The 25,973-nt window shown below is 43.3% G+C and overlaps 1 protein-coding gene across 2 annotated transcripts in view; it reads left to right on the top strand.

The window, feature by feature from the left end:
- The first annotated feature begins 584 nt into the window (after window positions 1–584).
- LOC139827727 (uncharacterized) overlaps window positions 585–25,973 on the top strand; it is a 66,193-nt gene continuing 40,804 nt past the window's right edge. For both annotated transcript variants that reach the window (XR_011738645.1, XM_071807303.1), the window contains exon 1: window positions 585–777. Coding sequence is in view for 1 of the 2 variants with exons in the window: in XM_071807303.1 (XP_071663404.1) it covers window positions 759–777 (19 nt within the window). In the remaining variant the exon portion in view is untranslated. The remainder of the gene's footprint in view (window positions 778–25,973) is intronic.

The following is a 25,973-nucleotide window of genomic DNA, read 5'->3' on the forward strand; positions in this document are numbered from 1 at the left end:
TTAAAACTTGTGCAGGTCCACAAACTGATTAACTGCTACTAAACCTACTAAACTCATTGCATGCGTGACTATTTGTGGATTCAGGCTTAGACTTTGATCTACTTTGTACAAAGGTTCTGAAAAAAAACAATCATAGTCCTTGGCAGTTAACCTTTTGTTTCAGTTCAACAAATACCTCCTTTCAGCTCACTGTACATTCAAAACACTGATTCCCATCCTCCTGCCAGCAGTGAGTAATCTGGCAGGCAGCTCTGCTCCTGCCCTTCCTCCTTGACGAGCAGACTTTAAGCAAAACACTGAAGCACTGGGCACAGATCTTCAGTGATTTCTTTATCAACCAGCGATGGCTTTTTCCTGTGAAGCTAAAACTATTCTGTGCTGTTTCATAGAGTTTTCAGGAAGGCTGTTATCCAAGCGGAACAAACACAGTCTGGCCCATTACGTTTTCCTGGAGATGTCTGAAATTTTTGTAAACTGAAAAAAGAAGGGTCAAGTATAATAAATTGAGTATTGTTGCTTTTGTACTTTCTCTGGGATTTATTTCCTTTGCAGTCAATTTGTATTCACTCTCTGCTCCTTTAAACAAGGCGCTTAAGGACAAGTTGTAATCCAACATAGCATAATGCTCTGCTTCCTCTTCATAGAGATAATGAGCTGCAGATGACTGTGCTGAGGGATGCTTGCTGCCTACAGGAGGGAAGGGATGCTGGGTACCACCACACAGGCTCTGCACCGGACAGAAAGGATGTACACTTGCCATGATGCAAACTGGCACAGGTAGGGTTGCTTCTGTTCCCATGTCATTAACAGGGGAGGAAATAAATTGTATTTTTAATTGTTTTATTAGATATTTTGAGTTAGGAGGTATTTTAAAATCAAGGGATAATGAGTGTGGGGTTTAGTTATGGCTGTAGGTATATGCACACAGACTCTCACAAGCAAATACTACTGCTTATATGTGACTGCAGTACCCTAGGGCTTCCTCCCGGTATTTTAATGGTCTTTCCATCTTCCATTTTCCCTTCTGTAAGCACGTGTCATCCATATCTAACTTTTGATGACTTCTTGGCACTTCCTCCACAGCTCAGGTGGTCCTGGAAAAAAATTTCCTGGGTCATGAAGGTCAGTCTTCTCATCTACAGCCATTGTAAAACTGCATCCAAGCCTTTACCCAGGTGGGTCTGGGAAGCAAGGAGACTTCTTGTCCTTGCTGCACCTATTTGGAGGCCACTTCAGCACAGGGCTCCCCTAGAAGTGTGGAACCGACTCATAATTTCCAGTGTACGAGTAGTTATGGCTAATTTATACTAATTCCAGCTTTGTACTTGGCTCAAGCTGATTTTTGCCCTCTCTGCTTTTTACTCTGCTGCTTCATTTAGAAAGGAGAGTCATGTTTTTTCTCAGCCTTGGCTTTCCTTTGGTTGAAAAGCCAGACTTGTCTAGTCTGGTGTCTTAAGGTGTCCTCCCCAGTAGTCTCATGGTCAGCACCTGCTTCATATTCACATGATCTATTTTTTCAACACAAAGATGGCCAAGGAAAGCTGTATGCAGCAAACCTGTGAGGTCTCTACACAGCTGTCCATGTCCAGTGGGCACCACTTTTTATCTGTCTGTTTTGGAAACCCTTTCCTGAACCGTCCTGTGTCTGCCTTTTCCACTCACTAGTACGGTTTGGGTTTGGAAGATGAATGGGAAGAGCCAGGTCAGAGCTGTGGTTTATCACACGACCTGTATACACAGGTCTTCTTCCACTCTTGTTTTCAGCTGGCAGGACTTCTGACAACTGCAAAAGCCTGGGTAACTTGTCCCTGTGTGCATGAGCTTGGATTTTGTAAACTATCAAACTTCATCCCTTTTCATTAGTCTGGATCTCTGAGTCACTGGGTTTGACCCACAACACATCGTGAGTCTTCTCTATGCCAAGAATGACCCCAGCTTTTTTACATCAATAAATACTACCAGACGTTCCCATTTTTTCTACTAGGGATCACATTGAATTGGTGCTTAGACTCATTCCTGAGAAAACTGCCCCAGTTCATCTGCTTGTTTTGTGGGATAATCCTTTGTCATCTCCCTAGAAATGTCCTCTTCTCCTAACCATCTCTGTGCTGATTCTTATTTTCGCAGTTTTAGTTAATAATTCCCATGTTATACTGTACAGATGTCCAGAGAGATTGGGCTGCCTCTCTCTGAAAGACATCTATCTTATAAAAAAATTATATCATGTTATTCAGGCATGTTCCTACTGCATCTTGTCCCAATTTTCAGTTACCTTCTTAGCTGTAACAGCCTTCTCCTTTCATATGTCTAAAGCATTTCACAGATCACTTTCCCACTCTCTTCCATCACACCTTAGTCTTGCCTGCTATTTCAGACTCCTGTTCCTGAGGAGCTGGGTTTAGCAAAAGTGTTTTCAGTGCCACTTCCCTGCTCCATCACAGTGCTTGATTCTCCCAGACTTGAATCTCTGGGCTATGCCTTTCTGTGCCGACGCGTTCCTTCCAACGAGGGCATTGAATGTTGCTACTTCATAGGAAAACATCCTCTCTTGCAAAGGCTGTGCTGGTGTGCAAGACTGGTGTGCAAAGGCTGTGCAAGGCTGGGCCTCGTTGCGCACTGGTGTGGTGGTGAGATAAGCCATGCCAAACGGCTGGACTTAGGAGAACAGCCACTGTGGGTCTCATTTTCGTATTTCTCAGTGTCCCACCAAGAGGACTGTAGCTGAAATAAATAAAGCAGTCCGTCATTGTTTCTAGATGCTTGGCTAAGGTGTTTGCAAAGCTGGTGCAAGGTTTTCCACTGTTCTGGAGTTTGGATTAGATCTCTTATAGCCTTATTGCAAGAGTAAAGAAGATACAGGACCTCCATTGAGGGGCATGTATCTAAACATCTGAAGTGCAAACATAAAACATGTTAGTTTTATTAAGGGAGGTTATATGAACTATCAAGCTCAGTATTTGCTTTTCTGTTTTGGATGACTGGTTTTCATGGGGGTTTTTTTGGTCTACTAAATGTTCTTGCCATTTATCTGTTCATTTTCAAGCTGTATCCTTGCAAAGTATCACAACATCAGTGCCAATATGAATTTCCAGCTCTGTAAGAGCAAACTAATGTGTGATACAGACAATGCAATGAGGTAGACACTTTAGTGTTAGGGTGTCACTTTTATGATTCATGCTTTGAGCAGTAATATAAACTGGGCTGTACACACACAGTGTCAGCCAGGCGCACAAGATGCCATTATACTGTTTTCTTTAATATTCAAATTTTAAAAGAAAGTAAAATACTTCAGTTATCATCTTAACCTCTGTTTTAGTGGAGTAATACTTGCTTCTGACCTTGTTTTCCTACCTGATCTGTTATGGGTTCTGGGGTTATACTTTTCAGTTGAGGACTGAGTTCAAGAGAGGATTGGGAGGCTCTTGGAGGATGGTGGGACTAGACTCAGCCTCTTGAAGAATCAAAGTACCTGATGTCTCAGGTGGTCTGAAATGAGCTGACACTACCTTCGCTGAGGAGATGGGTGCTTTGGATTTCACATTGCAAACACTCTTTTCATCAAAAGGTTGGAAAGAAGCCACACTCCTGATTCATTCATGGGGGCTGTTGAGTAGAAATAAAAGGAATCAGTGACAGACCAGCTACACAGGGACAGTAGCTGGACTGAACTATCTGGAAATGTGGAAGGAAAACACTATTATTTTTCACCTGCAGTTAAAACCACAGTGTTCACTGATGGATATGGATTTTGTGAAAACTATTTTTCTGTGATCATAAAAAAAAGCATTGGAATGGAATAGCTATATATAACAGAAAACAGCTGTTATGCCATCTTTCAGTTGCAACAAAGTGTGGTGGGAAAGTGCCCTTTGAAAATAGTAATTTGACAGGTAAATGGATCAGACTTAAATCTTCTTGTTTTGGAAATCTTTGCCTTACTGTTTGCAGTAGGCCCATAAATTAAAGTACTCTTTTTCTTTCTTGATTGTCAATTTAATTGCAAGGAGGAGACAAAAAGCTGTCAGGAATGCAGAAATGTTAATAAACAACATCTATGGTGAACACACCCTTTCAAATATGCACTCAAAGTAAAAAAGAAAGCTACCTTGTGCAGAATAAAGGAAATCTTTCATGCTGGAGTGACTAGGTCAAACTTGTAAATTACCTCAAAACTTTGCTACCTGCTAGAAATGCAGAGGTTGAACTGGCTGGTCACAGCATTACAGCATTTTTAAAGATGCTCATCACAATGAAGTGACACTTGAGTCCAACTGATCTGCTACTAGTGGTGACTGATCTCCACCTTCCCTGGAAGAAAGATGGAAGAAGCTCAGAAGAGCCCCACTGCTGGACCACCGCATGTGTTAAGACTCTTCTGCAAAGAAAGGAGCTCAGCTCTCAGAGGAGAGTCACCTGAGCCCACATGTGGTCATGAGAACAAATTGGTTTTGACTGTCCCCAGAATCCTGGTGTTTGCATCTACGTTTCCTGTGGATATGGCTTGGATCTTTCACAATAGTGATGCTTGACACAAGTTTCACAATATCACCAGGTACCATGACAATAGGATAAGGGAACAATGGCACCCAAAAGACTGATAGAGGGAGGGCAGGTCAGTGCCTCTCCATTGACCCCTGATTCCCAGATTAGAGCTCATGCTGGATGTGAGACAGCTTGTGGAGGATGCTGGGGGCAGAGAGACTTCTTCCTTAATCTCATAAGCTTCAACTGCTTAATCTAGTAAAATCCCTTCCCTCTTACTGGGACTGCATGTGCAGCAGCGTTGCTGAGCAGCCAAACACTAAGCACTGTCCTACCTTGGGGAAAAGGGAGATGGGGTAGAAGTGGGGACACCAGAAGAATAGATATTGCAAAGTATTATACAAGAAAACTGACTTGCAAAAGGTGGTATTAACCCTGTGCAGATTAACATTATTATTGTGAATACCATGAAAGTATCATCAGCAGCAAACTTCATTGTTGCCTACATTTAGGATCATTGTCCTGTGGTGGTACAGGCAGATTGCTTGGTCTGACTATGGATGTGATGGTACTTGTGAGAGTGGGCTAGTAAATGACTATTACTTTCTTGCTTACTATTCCCCTAGAAACAAACTAGCTCCCCAAACAAACCAAAAGCAAATAAAATACTCACAAGTGGATGGAAGTGTGTCTTCAGAGGAAAAAAAGAAAAAAAGTCAGGAAACACTGATGCTGCTTCTCTTTTTAACAGAAACCAAGGCCACACTCCCACTGGCTCCAAGGGAATTAGATGCCTTTAATCTAAGTCACAATAATAAGTGAGGGAGCATATTATATCCAAGATGTGGTGAAACATCATCATGTGGTCTTTAGACTGATGGGGTCAAAGTTTTCCATGACCAGAGGAATGGAGGTGTGAGTGACAGAAGGAGACAGGCACAGTAAATGGCAGTCAGTGCACAACAGAGACTTCAGCTATTCCCCTGCTGTGTGTGGAGCAGTGTCAGGACTTTATCCAAAGCCTGCCAGAATCTTGGAAGCCTTTGACTTTGCTGTGTCTTAAATCAGAACTTACATGCATCATTCATCTTATTTGCCAGAGATACTGCATCTATGCTTTTTCCAGAAGAAACAAATGATATGACTAATGTGCTAGCTTTTTCTTTTAATGGTGTGCCATGTTTGGGTTAGTCTGTTTTCAAGAGATCTTTCAGCACTTCCTCCTGAACAAATCAGTGGTATTGGTAGGTAGTTGCAAATTTCTGTTATAGAAATGGACAGAGCTGATGGACAGTATCATGATACAATTATTTTCTTTGGATTTTTCCAAAATGCTATGGCTTTGATCAGTAGTGACTGGGAGAGAGGTACTATGTCAGTAGTGCCGAACCATTCCACCATGGCTTTGCTTTCAGAGAAACTCCTCAAAACTTGTGGCTCCTCCATGATTTCTGCTGCTGAACTTTCCAGCTTGCAGGTGGCTGGTGAGGAAGGTTATCCCAGCTACTATTAATAGAAACAAATTTGCCCTGAAACCAATGTGAGGTGTTCACTTAGCAATCACGTGGACTTTGGATCAAATCCACACTCTGCACAGGAACATGGACACCTGTGTTTGATCTCCAGGGTGAATTTCATGAGTTGAGTTTGGAGATATTTTTGCTAAGGCTGACTCTAAGCAAATAAAGACCTCTGCAAAGGAGCCAAAACCAAAATTTTTTAAAAAAGGAAAGAAATCCCCTTCTGTTTTTAACTGTCAGTGTGTAGGAGCTAAGGTGTGTCTTCCAACTTGCATTACTTGCAACTGGGGGCTCCGACCAGCTGCTTACTTTCATTTGCAGCTCATCTCAGCAAGCAGGGGCTCATCTAACATAACACAACCTGGATAACAGAAACTGAGACTTCTCATATGTAGCAGGGCAAACTGTCCAGTGACAGGAGGTAGATGAGAAGTGATAAATCTGTATGCCTCAATCATGTGAAATCCTGTCCAGCTTTGCATCAGTGAAAGTCTGGAAGAAGAGGCAAGACCTTCAGCTGAAGATATGAACTGTATTGGATATTTGTGGATGCTGAGGCAGTGCTGTTCTGTTAGTTCTATTTAAGTAACACTGCTAAACTGGAGAGCCTCTTCCAGTCTTCTGATCTTTTGCTTCTGTCAAATCCAGTAGTCCTGTGGCTCGATGCCTCTGAGCCACCTACATGCTCATTGTGTGGAGCCCAAATACCCTCTTTCTTGTGGCCTTTGAAAGAGAACAGTTTAAAAACAGCTTAGTCCCAAATTCTTTTCATTGGCATGATTTCTCCTACAGGACCTTTTCTGCTTCAGATCTGCTCTGTCCCTGTTCTCCCCCAGTGCTGGGTTTATGAAATCTCAGCTTCTCAAAGGCCACCAGCACTTGCTAAAATGGTGAAGCAGTAATGGGAATCCCTTACTCCTTTCAATACCGAGGGACCTCTTCTACTGTATGCTACTATAAACTAGAAGCTATCCATTCCTTCCAGTCCAAGTCTGGTGCCTTACTGTAGATTAACAGACAAATTAAACGTGAAGGGAAAAAAGTAACTGCAAGGATTTTTTTTTTCCCAAGATCGAGAGAGTAAAGACGGAGGCCAACAGATGATTAATCTTTTGTTTCTTGGTGGTTCAAGTATTCTTTTATACATGAGTCATATGTCTAAATATTCAGGGTCATCCATAACCTCCTCTCAGCCAGATTTACAAAACTTGTCCCTCCTCAGTCTAGCTGAAGAGTCTAGATGCATTCACTCCTCTTATCTCGCTGGGCTTTCCTAGATGTATGCTTTATTTTTGCTCTTTGAGAACAAGTGACATGACTATAATAACAAAGGCAATGGATTTTTTTTTTCTGATGCAGTTTCCATAGTCCTTGCAAAAACCTGCCAGTGTCTTTTGTAGACTTTTTTGCTGAGTATCTTATAAAATATATTTTATGTGAAAAAAATATGTACCTAAATATTTTTGGGTGCACTTCCTGCAGTACCAAGAATAATAGACATCTTCTTTTGAAGCAAACTGACTGAAATGGAAGCATCTATGGAACAATGTTTATTGAACTACTGGACAGTCAAATGTTACTTCATAAAACAAGAATAAGTAAATATTGACTGGTTAAGGGACAGAAATTTCTTACAGAATTTAATTTTGCAGAAGTCATCTCAGGCAGTCCCCACTCACAGCATTCAGCATGTGTAACTCTCTACTTATTGAATACCTAGAACAACGGGTATCCCTAGCAGATAAAAACATTGTAAGTCAAAATCAAGAACTATATTTCAAATCTTTGTTGCCAATGTTTTTAGGCTGCTGTCACTATCTGTACATCTACACCCCTTGGTGTTCCACAAATACATGCTTTAAACCCTACCTGTGCAAGATGGGGGCAAGGTTTAGAATCCTGCTCCTACAGATGTTCTTAAGGTTAGCTAAGAGAGATGCTCAGTGATAAAAATATGAATGCACATAATCTCTATTAGGGATGTGGGCAGGAACTAAATTTATTCAAACATTTCGTGGTCTTATTCTAGCTTTTCGTAAAAAACCCTAAAGTTATGTAAAACTAGAGATGTGAGAAGTGTGCATTTCACTGTGGGTGTTGAGTGATACAGCAGTGTAAAGAGGAATGGAATAGACATATTTAGGAATATAAGAACTCTGTAGATTTCCACCAAGAGCAAAGTCAATACCTAATAAACATATTAGCTCTCTGAAGTCTGAGTACACTGATACTCAGTGTATGACTTGGTCCTAACATTTCTCCTTGCTGCTTTTATTACACCAGTTTTACTGCTGCAATTACACCATTAATTTCCATGGATTTACTTACAATTTAGGTCTTGATTTAGCAACATATTTAGGCAGTACAACAGGGCAGAAGGTGAAGTGGATGATGGGTCTGTGAGGCCCAACAGTTCTTGAAATAATAACCTAACAATAGGATGTTGTAAAGAAAGTGGACAAAATTCCACAGCTGGTCTTGTACTGGCATTTTATAACAGATGTGTTGTGTAATCCACAGGAGGTAATTTTTCAGCTTTGCTCAGTGTGGGTGAGGTCTTTACTGGAGCACCGTGTTTGCTTTGGGACCATTCACTCGATGAAAAATGGAGACTAGTTGGAAAAGAGCCAGAGGAGACCAACAAGGATGATGGAAAACATGACTGATGAGGAAAAGTCTTTGTTGTTTTTGGTTTGTGTGTGCTTTTTTTTTTTTTTTTTTAATGTAGGATAAAAGGATCCTGAGATGGGACATCATGAAAGACTTCCAGTACTTAAAACATTACTGTGAAAGACTATGATGAAGTGTGTCCATAAGCATATGCAAAGAACCAGTTTAGTTTGTAGCAAAGGTGATTTAGATTAGGGATTAGGAAACACCTTTTACTGTTAAGAAAATCCAGGACTGCTGGAGAACACCTAGAGAGACTTGTTACTCTTGTGACTGGAGATTTTTAAGGACAGATCCATCTGCCAGGAGAGGCTAAGATATAGTTATCTTGCCTCTGTGTGGGGGGTGGGAAGGTGTTCTCCTGACACACCTTCCAGGCCTGTATTTCTGTGATTTATGGTCCTATGTGACTTAGACCTCTGTTGAACCAGGGCCTTACACTACAGTCAGCTCCTGAATATCACAGGCTGGCCAAGTGCCAAACAGTCTTCTGTCCTCCGAGGAGAATGTATCTCTCTGGCTATCACTCAAGTCTCTGAGCCACAACTGACAGAGTTTTCTGGCTTGCTCATTAGTCACAGAGCCGAACTGGACCTGCAGCAGCACGGCAAGAGAGCAGGCAATTTCTGGAAGGGTTTTGCCAAGAAAGTTTGGATGAACCAAGGATGCACCAGGAGCTGATTTTCCCTCTCACGATCTTCCTGCCCTGTCCTGCACCGTTCTCACCAAGAGCCTGGTGTTGAAATACCCTTCAGGAATGATGCCTGAGAGTCAGAAAAATGCTCAGGGGTCAGATGTGTAGCCAAAATATTAAAGCTGAAGCTTCAGCCAAAATGGATGTGGAAGAAGTGTTGTCCCAGAAAACAAAACAAAACACCCAAACAAACAAAAACAACAAGAACAACAAAACAAACAAACAAAACAAAAACAAAAAACCAAACCAAACCAACCAACCAACCAACCAAAACCCCCAACAAACACTAAGCATGCCAAACTTGTCTCATCTTTCTTTCATACCCAGTGAAATCAGCCTGCAGGGACCCCATGTTTACATTTAGAGAGGGAGGAAAGATGAATGGTGGCACATAACCAGAACAGGATTGTTGTGTTAGTGTCCATGTTTCCCACTACCAGTGTCAGCAAGGTCAAGGGATGAGAGAAGAGGAGTTGTCCTTGATTCCAGATTTGTGACTCAGATGTATTCTCTGCTGTTTTTCATATGAATATTGTTACTAGTGATCTGCCTTGGGCTTTTAAGGGGACTGTTTTTTCTGCTGGTTGTAATTCTGTTTGGTGTGTCTCTCTGGATACAGCACTGACTACTGACCTTGGCCTTATGTACACAGTTGTCCCACCCTGGTCTGCCAGTGAAGGTCCCAGCAGTTGCGTGCTCAGCTGGTGACAGCTGTGAAGGTCTGTGTGATCACATGAAAGAGATTATATGGGAGTTAAAAAGGAACATGGCAAATGTTAGATAACTGTAAGAGATATGCTGCCATTGTGGTGATACAGATACCACCATCTTGTAAAATACACACTGGACTGCTTCTAGTTGCTGACTTTTTTCCTCCCAATTCCTTCACTCTTGACATTGCCTTTGACCTACCCTGGGATCAGAAATCCCATTTGGCCACTGGAGGGCAATCCAAACTCTTCACCATAAATATTTCCAGCCCACAGTTTGTCAAGTAGCAGCATCCCCACTGTGGTTCAGGGACTGCAGTTTGATTTTGTGCTCTCACGCTCTCTCTCTCTTTGTCCCCTCCTTTCACACACATCACCAACAAGCTTGTGCCAGTGAAGTTTTGCAATTTCAGGAAGTCCTCTTTCCAACAAAATGCCAGCCAGGCCAAAACAAGTTCCTCTACGAATCACTCCCTCGCTGGGTCTGTAGGGAGCGCTCACACTTGGCTGACAGACTCGGGGTGGGCAGGAGGTCCCCATGGCCATCACCTATTGGCACCTGACCAGTGCTAAGCATTGTAGTGACATGCTGGACAGGGGTGGATTTCACACTGTCAAACTAGTGCTGCATTGTACTGGATGGGCTAAAATTTACCCTGGAGCTGGGGGCATAAGAGCCTCCAAGCTGGGCCCAGGGCCTTGAGCAGCTGAGAATTCCAGGCTCAGCTCATGACAGTGGTGCCACCTTCCCCTGGGCACAGCCTCCAGCAGCAGCAGCAGGCAGGAGCGGGGCAGGAGCAATATCTGGCAGCTGCTGCCAGCTGTAGATCGTTGCACAGGCAGCAGTCTGGGAGCCCCATGGGGCAGGACGCCCCCACACCAAGGGCAGCCAGCCTGGGGCTGAGAGCAGTTCATCCCTGGGGCCCCTCAGGAATGCTGCGGGAGCATGTCTGGGGTCCCACATGTCATGGGTCCCTCCTACCACATCAGCTGCAGCATGCACCTTGGCAGGTGTGCAGCTCTGTGCACAGCCTGCACAAAGCTTTGCTGCTCTCCTGAGCGGCACCTTTTAGCCTCCTTTTCCCGTGTATAAAGTGATTCTGTAGACAGGACCTGTGTATAGGCTATTCGATGTATAAAGTGATAAAATTTTACAGCCCCTCCTTAAGCTTTTCTTTTTGAAGCCATAAAAGTAGCTACTTTTCTATAGGTGAGACAGGACATGTAAAATCACCAGAGAGGTGAGAGATTAACAGAATTATGGACAAAAAAGGCTCTTTTAAATTAGATTCAGGAAAGGGCTATGCATTTTCCATTAGACAGGGTTTAAAGGGACTGGGACATTAAACAAAAGCCAAGCCAAATACTGAGAGCAATGTAACCAATGAAACAATGGGAAAGTTATTTAGCAACATACACAGCCCTGGAACAGCCATGCTGTAAGTTAAGCACGCACACCAAATGTATTTTTGGCTGCTGGTGCCAGAGCACTCAGCTAACCCTCTGAAAACTAATTCAGACACAGCATGCTTACATTTCCCTCTCAACAACAGCTTGTGAGACAATCACTGTTAAGAGATATGCAACACTTATTTATTTCAAACAGCCACTCATGCAGAACAGCTTGGACTCTGTGATCCTAACCAGATGCTCTGCAGTAATCCCACGTGCAAGGTGCCTTGCACAGCTTCCATGTGTGTCCCTGGAGCAGCACGTCCTGCTCTCCTACAGCTCTGTACTAAGCACTGTCAGCTGCCAACCACACTCTCCAGTAACTTCATCTGTCTCCCAAGCATCATCTCTCACAAGTCAGCAAGTACAGGATGATTTCTGTTGTAGCACAAGAGAACCTGGTTTTCCTCTCTCAGAAAAGATGCCCTTGCTTGCTGCTGAAATAAAGTTGTTACCAAATTACACTTTTGCAGCAGATGCGGTTGCCTTCACTTTGACCCAAGTCTTCCTCATCGCACTATGTCCCCTCTGAACTGAAATCTCCTTGCTGCAGAGGCTGTAGGGAAAAGACCTTTCTTGGTCTTGCCTCGACCCTTGGGGATGGTTTAGCTCAAAGGGTGCCTGTGCTGATGTAAACTTGACTCACAGTTGCCTTTGAAGGCTGAAATCATAAGGGATGAAGAAATCTAGGGGAAACAACCATGCTGAAGGACTTGACTCCTCTGCCATCATGCAAGATGGCTGACATAACTTGCGTGAAGGCTTTTTCTTCTTGGATTGTTTCCTTCGCAGTGCTAAAAGATTATGTTTTTGAAGTATCTACAAGCAGAAGAATGCTGACAATTTGTGCTCTGATTTTCCTGTCTTTTTCCCCATGTCTGGGAAGAAAAGAGCTTTGGTATTTTCTTTCCAGTTTCCCACAGTAGAGCCTTAGGAAGACTATGTCATCCTGGGTTTGGAGAGCAGTGCAGTGTGCGGCATCATCCCCAGCACAGAACATGCCAGAGGGGCATTCTGTTTCCTTGCAGTTATTGGGGAATGACAGGCGCACACGTTTCCTCCGTGTGATAAAATTATTCCTCTTCAGCAGGGACTTCTCTGCACTTGACAACCAGTCTACTGGCTTCCACATGCACGTTCTTTGCATGACTTGCTGCTTTTGTTTCAGAAAGTAAAGTATTCAGGATAGTTTCTCAAGGACTGAATTTTTTTCTTTCAGGAATATTCCTACCACAGCCCCCAAAACTACTCTTCTAAGCACTTCGGTAAGAAAACAAGTTGTTAAGGTGAAAAGAAGATATTTTTACATATTTGACCACCATTTTGTCTTAGTTGAGACAAAGGGCATCAAACATCTCTGATTGATATGTTTTTGACTTACATTTGCAATTTTTCTGTATCATGTTAACGCTTTAGTGTAGCTGGATCACGAACTGAAACATGATGTATGAGTAAGTGTGCTTGTGTGAAAGAGAGAAAAAGAGGGAGGAAGACATCAGAAAATTCAAGTGAAAAAAGGATTTTTAAACCTTCATCTTCACCCAGTCTGAACGTTTGGGCAGATTATCAGAAAACTGGTTTTCTGTTCTGTAGCAGTTTAGTTATTATTTTGTTTTGCTTTGTTTTGATAGCTAATAGCTCTGCTTGCCAGCACATGATGAAATCAGCTGGTGTTTGTGCTGTCAAAAATGAAAGGGACTCCTATTATTCCATTGATTTCTTTGTATTAGATTAAAAAAACAATGTGGTTGGCTACCAATGACATGAGCTCAGAATACACAGAGCAGAGATTCATGTTGTTGCATGCTGAATCTGATAGGGAAGCTTGTCACTGAAGAGACAAACATGTACTTTGCTTTATTTAAATTTTCTTGGCCAGGATAAAGGTCTTCTCTCAGAAAAGTCCTGATTCTTACTGCAGTTTTGGGGTGCCATTATTGCATGTGTAAATTGGAATAATGGAATAATCCTATTAGATTGAAATTGGTTCTGCTGAAGGAGAAGAAGAGAAGCGGGAATCCTGGGCCAGGGTCCCGCCAGATCAGCAGACACCTTGGCACGCATTTACATTTACTCAGCATTTTGATTCTTGCTCTGCACCCCTGGGAACTTTCTAGTTGGCTTTATTTTAAAAGACGCAGGAAAAAGTAATGACTTAAAGAATTGTGAAGAGGTATGAGGAGCCAGCTTGTCCCAGAAGATTGATTTTGGACACTGAGTCCAAGAAGACATGTTTGGACTTCCTCGAGCCCTATTAGATTTGCCTGTATTTCAGGGTTGGCCTCTGGGATAAACACTGTGGCATTTTACTTGTTTCATAGGCAGACTGTTAAGAGCATGATTAGCTACACATTGCTCTCTCTGTCACCACTTGTCATTTACTGGGTCACAACCAGCAACCTCTACAGAAGGTTCACTCATCCCACTCTCCTTTCCTGCCTCTTCCAAAACTCTTCCCCAAAACTAAATCAGATAATTAGTTTGTGCATCATTTTCCGTTGTTCTGACACTTACTTTCTCGAGGGTGTTCTACTGAACCCATCTACCAGACATATACAAGTGGGAAAAAGAAGAAAGAAGGTAATTTGTGTATAATGGATTCCATGGGCTAAGCAGGAACTAACAGACATCAGGAAGCCCAAAGTTAACTGACACTGGGAGTAGGTGTTGCATTTGTCCTCATGTTGGCATTTGCCTTTGCCTGGTGTTAGGATCAGTTCGTTTGTGAAGATCACTAAGGCAAGTTATGTAAGTACTGGCATTTCAGTGTGTTTGTGTTTAGTACCAGAGGGCTGTGCTGGCTTCCAGAGGGCCCTCTAGAGACTGGGGAATAGGCTGATAGGTTCCTCACCAAGTTCAACAAAGGAAAATGTGAAGTCCTGCCTTGGGGAAAAACAAGCCCAGACACCAGCAAAGGCCAGGGACTGATCAGCTGGAAAGTAGCTCTGCAGAGAAAGCCCTGCAGCCTTTCAGCTCACTGCCTTGGTAGGCAGCGAGTTGACCATGAAATCTGCCGTTGCAGCAGAGAATGCTATAAACTTTCTGGAATGCCTTTGGAGGGTGGTCTAGCACAGGTTGCTAAGAGAGGCTGTGGAGTCTCTGTCTTCGGAGATCTTCAAGACTGGATGTGGTCGTGAGCAGCCCGCTCTAGCTGACCATGCTCTGAGGTGGGGATCAACCAGGTGGTCTCCAGAAGGGCCCCCCAGCCTCTTCGGTTGTGGAAGTTTGTGATTATCACAAAGCCATAGCAATTATGTTGTTGCAGCTACACTGTGCTCCTGCAGGTGAGTTTATGATGACATTCACAAAACACCCAGTATGGGAAAAGAGTATGCTGGGGTGGATTTTTACCTGGGTACCACTGGTCATTGCACATGGCACTTGTAGCAAAGTGTAGGGCATCGCATTTTGGTGGGACTGAAAGTAGTTAAAATCAGTGGAAGGGGTAACTCAGGACTGACTTATCTGAGACAGAGTAGGGATCTGGAAATGGCATTTCTGGAGGCGGATTGCAGGACTACAGATTTTGCAGAGTTTCTATGGTGGCAAAAAAAAGGTTAATGCTAATCTAAACTAGATCTCCTCCTTTTACACCTGTCCAGGTCAAATTTAGTGCCTCTGTGGGTGGCACTAAAGCAATCAGGGCTATGAAGAAAAATCAGATATTTTTTCTGTGCCCTTCCTTTGCTCAAACACATTTGGATGGCAAATGAAGAGAAAGTGAGGTTGTCTCAGGATGCTGGAAAAATGGACTCATCTTGAATCATGGCATTCAAATTTTCTAGAGGTTCTGACAAAACTGGAGGAAAGGGACACACAAAACAGTCAAGTACAGGAGCAAATCCTTGTCTGCAGGAGCCTTCAGGCTAGGTAAATTTAGGTCAACTTAACAACAAGGAAAACAATCTGAAAACAGCTTGCTTATAGCTGTGAATTCCTGCTTGGGGATAAAATTCAAGACTGTGAAGAGTTATTTAATCCTGTTGACTAACAGGAACTGAAGGCTGATGAATCCAAACAGAAAGGAAGGCCTGAAGGGAAAGACAGCTGCAGGAGAGGTTCTTGCTGTTACCTCCTCAAAGCCATGGGTCTCCTCCAGGCAGGTGAGGGGAGCACAGGTGGAGGAGGAAGGCACCTGGCCAACATCTCAGTACAAGCGCTGGGGCTAGAAGTGTCTCAGGTAGGTTTGTCCCTCATCTGTGACATTATCTCCCTGCTGCTTTTGCCTGCAGAGTCCAACCCTCCCTTCCACTGGAGAAAGTCACCAAACATCCACCTGGATGGCCCAAATCAAGGATGTTAAGCCTGAGATGACATGGGGACACCGGTTCTTACTGTGGGAAGGCTCATGACCATCAGTGAAGTCGGGTGCAGAGACACCAGCCAGCAGCCCGCCCTGCACAGGGCAGTGCCCTGTTGTGGCTTAGCTCTCACCACCTTTGAGCAGAGCTAAGGACATGCTCCCTGGCCTCCAGGTCTGACCCGAGCCCTGTCCCATGGGTCCAGCATGGTTCTGACCCATGCTGGGCCTCATGGTACCACTGTGCCATGAAAGCACAGTGAGGCACAGGTCTCCTCACCCTGATCCCTGGTGTTTGTTCAGAAATGAACCTGAAGCCATCACAGCCTTGTCCACCAAGCAAGAACCTCTGTTGTTAACAAATTTGCATGTATGTTGACTGTAAATAGCTAACTTACTGGCTGAGTGAGTATTTTGATAGGTCCTGCAGGAACCTTGGGCAGGATGGGTGCTTTTGACTGAACAACACTTCATCAATTAGGATTGTTTCTGTAATATGTTTTTACACATGGATCTACTCTCATATGCATCCGGCAATTAGTTTACTCCCAAGAATGTGACGTAATTTTTGGCCTCTAAACTGGAGACATGAATGCCTAGTTTTTAACTCTTTGCTGCCAATGGGGATGCTACGTGAGCCTCTAAGAGGCAAGAAACTGTTCCCTCTTTGCTGTAGCAATAGTTGCAGAGAGAAGGTTCTGGGACCTATGGTAGTGGGTGGCTTACTTGTTACTATTGAAAAGGGTTTTTCATTGTAATGAATTTCAGAACTTAACAAATCACTTTAATGCAAGCCTTTTTCTATTTTAAAGGACATAATTCTGGATAAACCATAGGCAGGTTTGGATGTTATCTTACTGGTGATGTAGCAGGCATATCCATTTTTTCTTATGTTTTTCATAAAATATTTTTTATCTCCGCAACCTTCGTTTCTGTTAACTTAGGCTGAAGGACCAATGTCTTAGTGTCACCTAAAAATATTTTATTATGGTTTTGTGTTGAAGTCCAAAAAGGTTTTATTAGAAGAAGATACATGCTTGACATGAAGTTTGATCAGCATTTATTAGTGTAAATCCAGTTGTTTGCTTCTCCTAGCATAGGTGTTTTTTCTGTTGCAGAGAAGGATAAGGTTTAACCAGCTAATGTGCACAGGAATTTTTTGGCAGCAGAAAGAATATCACAAATCCTTGCATGTTTGAGATCCTGTATGTCCATCTATTCAGACAGATAGCTGTATAATTTTCCTATGTGTGAGGAGATTAGTGAAAAAAGATGGAATGCTGATGAGCAGGTGGTTTAGAGATGAGCTTTATGTTACCCTCACAGTCTTCAAAACAATGCTGCAAAGAGAGCCTGAACATGAGGTGGTTTCAGTGGAGCTGATTTTCAGTGTAAAAAAAGGGGATTATTATTTTCGTTATCATTCACAATAGGCACAAGATAAAACCAATGATTTGATTCTGAAGTATGAGCTTTTGGAGTAACAAATGTTCCTGTTCCTGATGCTCACTGCTGTATATTATTTGCTGTAAGTGATTGAGTATGGCATTTTCTCTGTTCATCTGTTTCCCAAAATGGGATAACTCACTGCAACTGTGTTGTCACCAAATAACTCCCTGTCATGTAAAACAGAAATCATGCAAAAACGAAAATAACCAATCTTTTCAGTACAAAACCAGAGATCATAAAATCATAGCATAGTTTGAGTTAGAATGGACCTTTGAAGGTCATCTAGTCCTTCCTGCAGCAGCCCACAAAAGGAGCAATACACCTGAGCAAGCCCTTGAGTATATCAGGAGATGAAAATGCTGGTGCACTTCTGGAAGGTAATTGCAGTGGAGTTTTGTGAATGAAAGTTTTGTGATCCAAATCATCTCTAAGACTGGCAGCGCCTTCACAAGGATCAGAGGTTAGACCAAGGAAGGCTGGTTAGAGAAACTGGTGGGCAGACTTGTGAGCACAGACTTAGGTTCCCAGGGAAGAAATTTCTTCCGTGCTGGTAGGAGACCTTTCACAGTGCAAAGGCACCAGGACACCTGCAACGTGAATGCAAGATGTGGGAAAAGAGCAGAGACTTGCTTACTGGTTTTGGCTGTTTGCACCTGGTTGCCAAAACCTCTGAGGGTCCATTGCAATGACATACAGGTCAATGAAACAGAGACCTAATTCCATGACTGGTATGAGAACAGCTACACCGATGGTTTGTTAGGACATCTGGCTTCTCCTAGAGAAATTAAGAGGATCCAGAATGAATAAACAAGTTGTTAACGTTGTTGCATCTGCATCCTCACTGAGAGCAGGCTTGCAGCTCCATTACTGCCTACAGTCCCTTGAGCTGTGCAGCAGGCACCCTCAGCTGCTGCTGGTGGGCAACTGGCCTGGACTGGTGCACAAGAGGCACGCAGTGCAGTAACACCCTGTGGCTTCACATGCCAGGTTGGTAAGTGGAGCTTGCATTGATGTACCACAGCTCCACAGCCCTCATAGTTTCCACTGTATCCCCCAGATGCTAAGCCTGGGACTCCAGAAAACACCACCAACAGTAGGAGAATCTTCTAGGAATGCAACCAGGCACACAGGGCAGACCCAAGTTTCTAAAACCAGCTGCAGATCATGGCAGAGACAAGAAAGTGGCTATGGGCTCAGTGCCCTCGTACCTTTTTCCCCCTATGTGGACCAGGAGGATGGGGAGTGGCTGGGGGAGCACCCGTGCTTGTCAGCATCAGCATGGAGATATGTTTTTTCTCCTCATTGGTGTACTGCCCACCACATGTCACCATGCCCTTGTGTGATCCCTCTGTCCGGTGTCTGGAGGGCCTTCCCATCCCTTTTGTGTGGTGGAAACTACTGACAGCCCCCTCCATGGGAATCTCTGTCCCTTCAGGGTGGCCATGGGAATGGTGCAGCTCAGCATTCAGGGACCTGCACAAGCGTTTTGCCATGGCTGTGAAGAGACCTTTCAAAGCAGGGCAGTGAGATATGCACACAGCAGAGATGGCTCCTCAAATGTGCCCACTCTTCCCGTGCAAGCTGGGATGACGGATTGTTCCTCTGCTGGTCATCAGGGACTCTCTGGGGGGGAAAGTGATGCAGCTGGAGGTTTTACATTGCTAGCATCTGTGTAAATTTTATGAATTCATGACATGACTCCTACACATTATCTGAATCCAGTGTGGGAATTTGAGCTAAAGCTGGAGTAATCATCTGGGGCTTGACACTAGCATAAGTATGTGGTTCAAAAGCTGATCTCTGTCATAAATTGTTTCCAACTTTTCAGGCATGTGAAACTGTTAGTAAATGGACTGAAAATTAAGCTAGGTCTGTGTCTTAATTGTACTAAATCATTAAGTACAGGTCACATCTCCTTTGTTGTTGTTGTTTTGTCAACAAACTGTCAAGCTTTTACCTTGGTAGTGATTAAAGTGTCACAGTTGTGTATCCTCAACTTAGAGGAAGAAACTGCAGCTATAAAAATTTTAGTTGAAAATGGTTAAGTTTCTTATTAGTCATTAGTGTTTCATGTAATGCAGGCTCTTCTGCTCTGCCGGTTTTGTAAATCGCTGGACATAAAAGTGTACCATGATGCATAAGAAATGGACCATAACTTATGTTCTCTGTCCTCGTCCTCTTGGAGGTGATACTGACCTCTCTGGCAGTACAGCAGAAGAGACATCACAGTGCCAGACGTGGGGGAATCAAGGGGTAGGTGGCAGCATCCTTGGCATGTTGTGGTGCTGCATCAAGCACACCATCTGCCCAGCTCCACGCCAAGCAGACAAGTCTGCACATCCTTGCAGAGCTCCATCCCATGGCCAAAGGCAGGCTGCAGCCTTGTCCCATCCTTTGATGGAACAAGGACAGGCTGAGAGAATTGAGGTTGTTCAGCCTGGAGAAGAGAAGGCTCTGAGAAGACCTTATTGTGGCCTTTCAGTACTTAAAAGGGGCCTATAAGAACGATGAAGGCAGACTTTATAGCAGGGCCTGTTATGGTTGGACAAGGGGTAATGGTTTTAAACTAAAAGAGAAGAGATTCAGCCTAGACATGAGGATGACATTTTTTACAGTGAGGGTGGTAAAATACTGGAACAGGTTGCCCAGAGAGGTGGTAGATGCCCCATCCCTGGAGACATTCAAGACCAGCCTGGATGGGGCTCTGAGCAACCTGATCTAGTTGAAAATGCAGGCAGGTTGGACTAGATGACCTTTGAAGGTTCCTTCCAACCCGAACTATTATTTGATTCTATGATTTGCAGGGATCAGGGCTGCCCCAGGTCTGCAGTGCCCTGGGAATGAGGCCTATGGAGGATGAGGCCTATGGAGCTGGACACTGTGAGAAAGGGAAGGGCTGAGCTTGTAGACTGAGTGGCTCCTCGTGGTCATGGTTTTTGTTTGAGTTAAGGGTGCCTTTCTGCTCCTTTGGTCACACACACGTGTCAAGCAGTTGCCCTGTCCCCGAGACAGTGAGAGAGGTGACAACAAGAAGAGTGAATGCAAATGCAGCTTCAGGAGGCTTTTGGAAGAGGGTGCAGGTGTTCAACCTGCAGTCCACAGCCGTTTCTTGGGATCCCTGGGATCTTAACACTGTGGTTTTGGCCACCTTAGGGCTCCCATGTTACTCCCGTGTATGCACAAATGAGAGAATGAGTAACTACAGAAAGGAAAACCAGACTGTGCAGAATATGAAGTTTCAGGAAAATGTGTTCCTAATCCACATCCGTGAGAAGCTCCATGAATACAAGGTGGTGATGCAAGTTCTGTTTTGCTGAGCAAGCAAAATGAAAAAGAAAGGGCATATATTTTTTGATTCTTTTATTCACTTTGGAGCATTTCTGACACAGGAAATTTCTGTTGTTCATTGAACAGTTATGCCAGATTTGAAAACCAATCACACCTACGTGTCTAGAGGGACCATGTTACCTTAGACCAGCTGTGATCCACAAACACACATTTAGGAACCCTCCCAGAAAAGCTGCGAACTTGGTGCTCTAAATATTTATGACTATGGACAGTTTTGTGGACTTCTACGGGACTGTTGTCGGTAGTAAAGCATACCAGATAATGAGTGCTTGCAGAACTGAGAAAATTCTCCCTTCTCTGTGGAAAACTACAATTCTAGGATCAAAAACCTCAATTATTTTTTGCAAAAAAATAAGGAAAAACTTATTTAAAGGAACTGAAAACAGTTTTGCTTAAGGCAGACAAAGCAAAGAGACTTTAGATTATATTAAATTTTACAAGAAAGATTCTCCCAATGGTTTTACTGAAACCATTATCAAAATAATGAAAACCCCTTTGCTTCAAAAGAACAGAAACAGCTCTTGTTTAGTAGCTTGCTGAGGTTACAACTTTTTCAGCACTCGTGTTCTTGGAGCTCTTGGACTAAATCCAACATCGGTGAAGGGTTTCATCCCAACATAACATTCAAAGTGAAAGCTCAGTGCTGGGATGTGCGTGAGCAGGAGCAGAGCTGGGGGACCAAACCCTGGCTTACGGAAATGTACAGTCATGATTAGCTGTTCAAGGAACCATTCTGCAGCTGTCAGATAAATCCCTGCACTAGCTAAACACTGTCTGTCAGTGCTATTTGTTGGTTTAAATTTCATTTCTCTTGCAGTTATAGTCCTGTCAGTGGAGTGACTGAAGTTGTTAATTTGTCCTCTTTTATTTATTCCTCATGCTTTGCACTTTAGGTTTTTCTAACATATATTTTTTTGCTGTTTCCCTTTGGCATATGTTTGTTACTCAGGAAACAACAGGCCTGTTGTTATGAGAGAAATTTGCCTATCACCCGCAAGTGCTTTACAAAATATGTTTATACAGCGTTTTGGAATTTACACGGTGGTTTGGGAAATGTGTAGGCATTCAGATTATAATTTTTACAACCACATATATGTTGTCATGCAAGTATTTTAGGTGCGAGATGTGTAACAGATAAAGTTTAATTTCTCTTATTCTTAACTGTTATTCTTAACTGTAAATGCCACTATCTGGAACCTCAGTTGGTGATGGATGGTGGCACGTGGCTCTGGCTCTGCTGTGGCTGTGAGCAGTAACAGCTTGCCTGAGACAAGAGAACAAAAGCCTCACTAGAGGATGACAACAGGCACCCAGGCTGCAGCTGGCTGTCCCCAAAGCCTGGTTCCAGCTGCAGGCTGCAGCCCAGCCCTGAGCACTACATGGCTGTGGTCCATGACAGGTAGGGAGATGGCAGCAATGGGGATAAGGAGCAGGCAGACCACCCCTGCCTGGGCCAGATTCTACCAGGCAGGTGTAGTGCTAGGAGGGGCTCCAGAGTGCAGACACATCATCCCACCATCAACTCTTGCCCTTTTGATAGACAGCAAGAAGGACAGTAGGGTGGGGATGTGACCACCTCAGCATCACGGATGAGGAACAGATGTATTATATTATCCAATTAAAACGGGCTTTATACAGGCTGGAACAGCAATGGTGTTACAGAGCCTAGCCCCTCAGCACCAAGCCTTCCCTCACAATGACCTCCCTACCATCTTCTGAGATGAATCCCACGTCAGCCTGGTCACATGTGTTATTCCTCTGAGTAACACAAACACCCCAGCTTGTTTTCTCTTTCGTTCTTCTCTCTCTTTCTCTCTCTCCACGAGAGACCTGGACCAGCAAGCCTGTAAATGTAGGATGCACAGTGAGCTCTTTGCTGCTCCTGGGTGATGTAGCTGGCAGCACCAGTCACTGGGCAAGGCTTGGTGTGTCAAGCCTTGAATTCACTGACGTGAACTCTTCCCCACTACTATGCTGTAAACCAAATAATGGGTGCTCTTTATTTCAGGTGTGTTGGCCTCATAAGGGCTGTCACAGGGATGGCAAGAACAGGACTGTGCTCCTGTGGCTACCGGCATGTCAGTAGGGTGGGAACATGGCTCTGTGTCCTGTTTCATCAAAGACCACTGTCCCTCCATCATCCTAGCCATCCTGTTCAAATATACTTAACTTTTACTGTGTGCTGCCAGAGATGTAATCACTTGCTGGCTGAAAAATGTTTTATTGTTGCTTATTTCTGCCTCTCTTTTTCTCCTAACATGCAGCACACCATGGAAACATGGTGTGTCAGGAGTGGACAAGTCTCAGAAAAAGATATTCAGAGACAGGTCCTTCTGTACCTGCTGACCACTTACAGCTGGCTTTTTCTTGATGGACTGCAGTGTAGGCATACGCAGCTCAAAATATCCAGGACAGTTTGGAATAAAGGCACTAGCTGCTTTTGTTTTAATCTACTTTCTTTACTTTTTTACAATATACACAGTTCCTGAATCTTTCTTGATTGAAAACAGTGCCGTGCTTTACATCTATCATACTTAGTTTTTAGCCTGACTTTCTGCCTTTATCCAAGAGAAAACTATATTTATTTTAAAAATGGAAGAAAATAACGTACATGGGACCTGCTATCTGTTGGAAAGCCAGGAGGCCTGGTGGAGATTCCTGATCTACAGCATTATTTTTACTGTTAGCCTTCTACAACAGTGCACTACATAGTCAAACCAGCGTCTTTAGACCATATGGATCAAACTACCAGGATTTGTTAATTCGATTTGCTGATGCCAAGAGTGTCCCTAATTTAGCCGCTTGAACATTTTTGCATAAATTTTTGCAAGACCTCTCTAACCATTTGTTCAGATCATCTTTCAAAGGAGCTGAGAAGGGTTTGGCACTCAGATACCAGACCTCTGTAACAGATTAGATGGTCATCTCACATTACTCCTGATGGAAAAAGTAACAGAAATGAAAGCAAAGTTAATGACTGCAGGGAAGGAACTGTTGTTTTCCATTTGATGACCTCTCATGGTCTTCATTTGTTCATCAGACTTTGAACAGCCACTGTATTCTTTCATACTTCTGAGAAAAACGTTGGTTCTGATGGCATGCAGCACCTGAGAAATGTGCAATAGTTGATCACCTTCCTGAGAAGGTATTGCAAAAGGAGGATCTTCTTAGGAAGCAAGTATTTGAGAAAGAGTCCTCCAAATCAGTATCTGTTCATAAATATTTCCTGATTAGAAAACAACTTAAGTTTCACTCCTGAAAAACTCTAAAAGCATGTGCTTGATATAAACAATTATTGAATCAAGGCATAAAATGAGGAAGGCCTGACCAAGATGATTTAGAGGAAATGGTTTGGTTGCCATGAATTACTTTGAAATGTTATAGTGGCATCAGAGTGGGGCAGCTCAGTAGGAGGTTTGTCTCTATCTTGAAGTTAGCAGTTATGTATGGTGAGCATAAAAGCTGTTTATTTTTAACTGACATCCTGCTTTTCCTATAACTGGCTGAGAGGAAAAAAACTGTCTGGAAAGACACAATACTGATGCCATTTGGAACAAGGTACATTACCCTCTTCCTGACTGTGACTCAGACATTAGGTCTGTAGAAAAAAATCTAGTCCCTTTTTTTTTCCCTTTGGTGATGAAAAACAAGCCACTGAAAATGGACATACTGTAGAAACAGAAACATTTCCTCTACGCGTGAAAAGAGAAACAAATGAGTTAAGAAAAAAGCAAGGACTCCCTGACCCCATATTTTCCGTAGTACACTAATGCAGGAATTAAAATGAATGCTAACAGATGGGGAGTGGAAAAGTTTGCTGCTGCTAACACTGAGGTGATACTGCTCTGTTTAACTGTAAAAGCAAGGACTGTTTCCATTCTACTCTGTGTGTTTATTTTGCCTGCAATTTCCAGATTCATCCCCCAGGCATCTACACGTGCTTGGTCACCGATAAATGAAAAAAGCTAGGAAATACACTTTCTCAGCTTTTCTGTCCCTCCATTTGGTTCATGTTTATTGCAGCAGATAGGTAGACTTCTGTATGAGTAAGATATCCTGCTAGTAGTGTTCACAAATCTCCGTTCAACAAAATACTTCTATGCCTATTTAAATCCATCAGTGAAGCACTGAAGTATGAGTTTAATGATATCCACATGCTCAGTTCCTTTAGCTTTCCTGGTCTTTAAACATACATTGAGAATCAGACGCACACTGAAGGATGTCCTGAGGAGTAATGGTTCGCCTGGGGACTCAGTAGCCTGGGAGCTGGGAGTGACCCAGTCACAGGTAGTTTGTCGTCTTCAATGATTCAGGGTCATGACTGTTAACATGGAGGGGCTGGTGGTCAGTCCAGGACAGCAAACAGAGATGTACTGAGTGGGATGAATGGGACAACAAGCACTTTGCTTTCGAGTGGGGTGGCTGGGTGGCTGGGGAGAGACCTTACTTGTGATTGAAGAGGAAATGGAGGTAAAGTCATTGCTGAGACCCTCTTGGTGTCTTTCCCAAGAAAGTTGCTTGAACGGTTCTACTGTTAAGTACACACCTCTCCAGAAAAAAAAAAAAAACAGGCTGAGAAGTATTTCAGGGTATCAGAAATTGCCATCTCAAGCAAGAATGATTTTCTGTTTGGTGACAGTTAGGAAACACCCCTCCCACAGGTAAAGTAGGAGCCTCTAAGGATGCCATTCAGCACATCACCAGCCATGCCAGGTCAGGGCTCCTACCTGGGGCAGGGCAGCAGCCCTTTTGGAGCACCAGTGGACATCCCTGTGGAGGCAATGGAGTTTTACCATTTTTCAGTAGGTGAAGGTATGGCCTGAGGTGAATTGAATGAATGCAGATGACATGTAAGGCAGGAAGGGGAAGGACTTTCGGTAGAAAAGGAACCTTATCTTTACCAGGTTTTCAATTAAAAAAACAGAAGAAGGGTGGAAAATGAAGAGACGAGGGGAAATTGCCTACTGATTACAAATGCAAATGGAAAGTCCAAAGAAAACAGACTTTACAAGATGGTTATATAGAGGTCACCATAAAGTTTCTGTTCACCTTTTGACCCATCTTATGAGTCACTCAAAGATAAGACTGAGCAAAGAATTGTCATATGGGAAACTAAGCAAAGGCAGCTCTTCTCCTAAATAAATAAATGCTCTACCCAGGGGGAATTACAGAAATGTAAAGTTGATCTCTCCCTCATATCCTTTGTGTTTCTCGGCATTGCTTTAGACACTTGAAGTGCTGGGGAAAAAAAAAAAAAAAAAAAAAAGGTTTGAGCTGGGTACCTTGTAAATAAAAAGAATTAAAGAAGTATGGTAGCACCAGCCCCCTCTGCCCTTTGCCATGTACAG

This window comes from Patagioenas fasciata, chromosome 3 (genome assembly GCF_037038585.1).
Source record: "Patagioenas fasciata isolate bPatFas1 chromosome 3, bPatFas1.hap1, whole genome shotgun sequence".
Taxonomy (NCBI): domain Eukaryota; kingdom Metazoa; phylum Chordata; class Aves; order Columbiformes; family Columbidae; genus Patagioenas; species Patagioenas fasciata.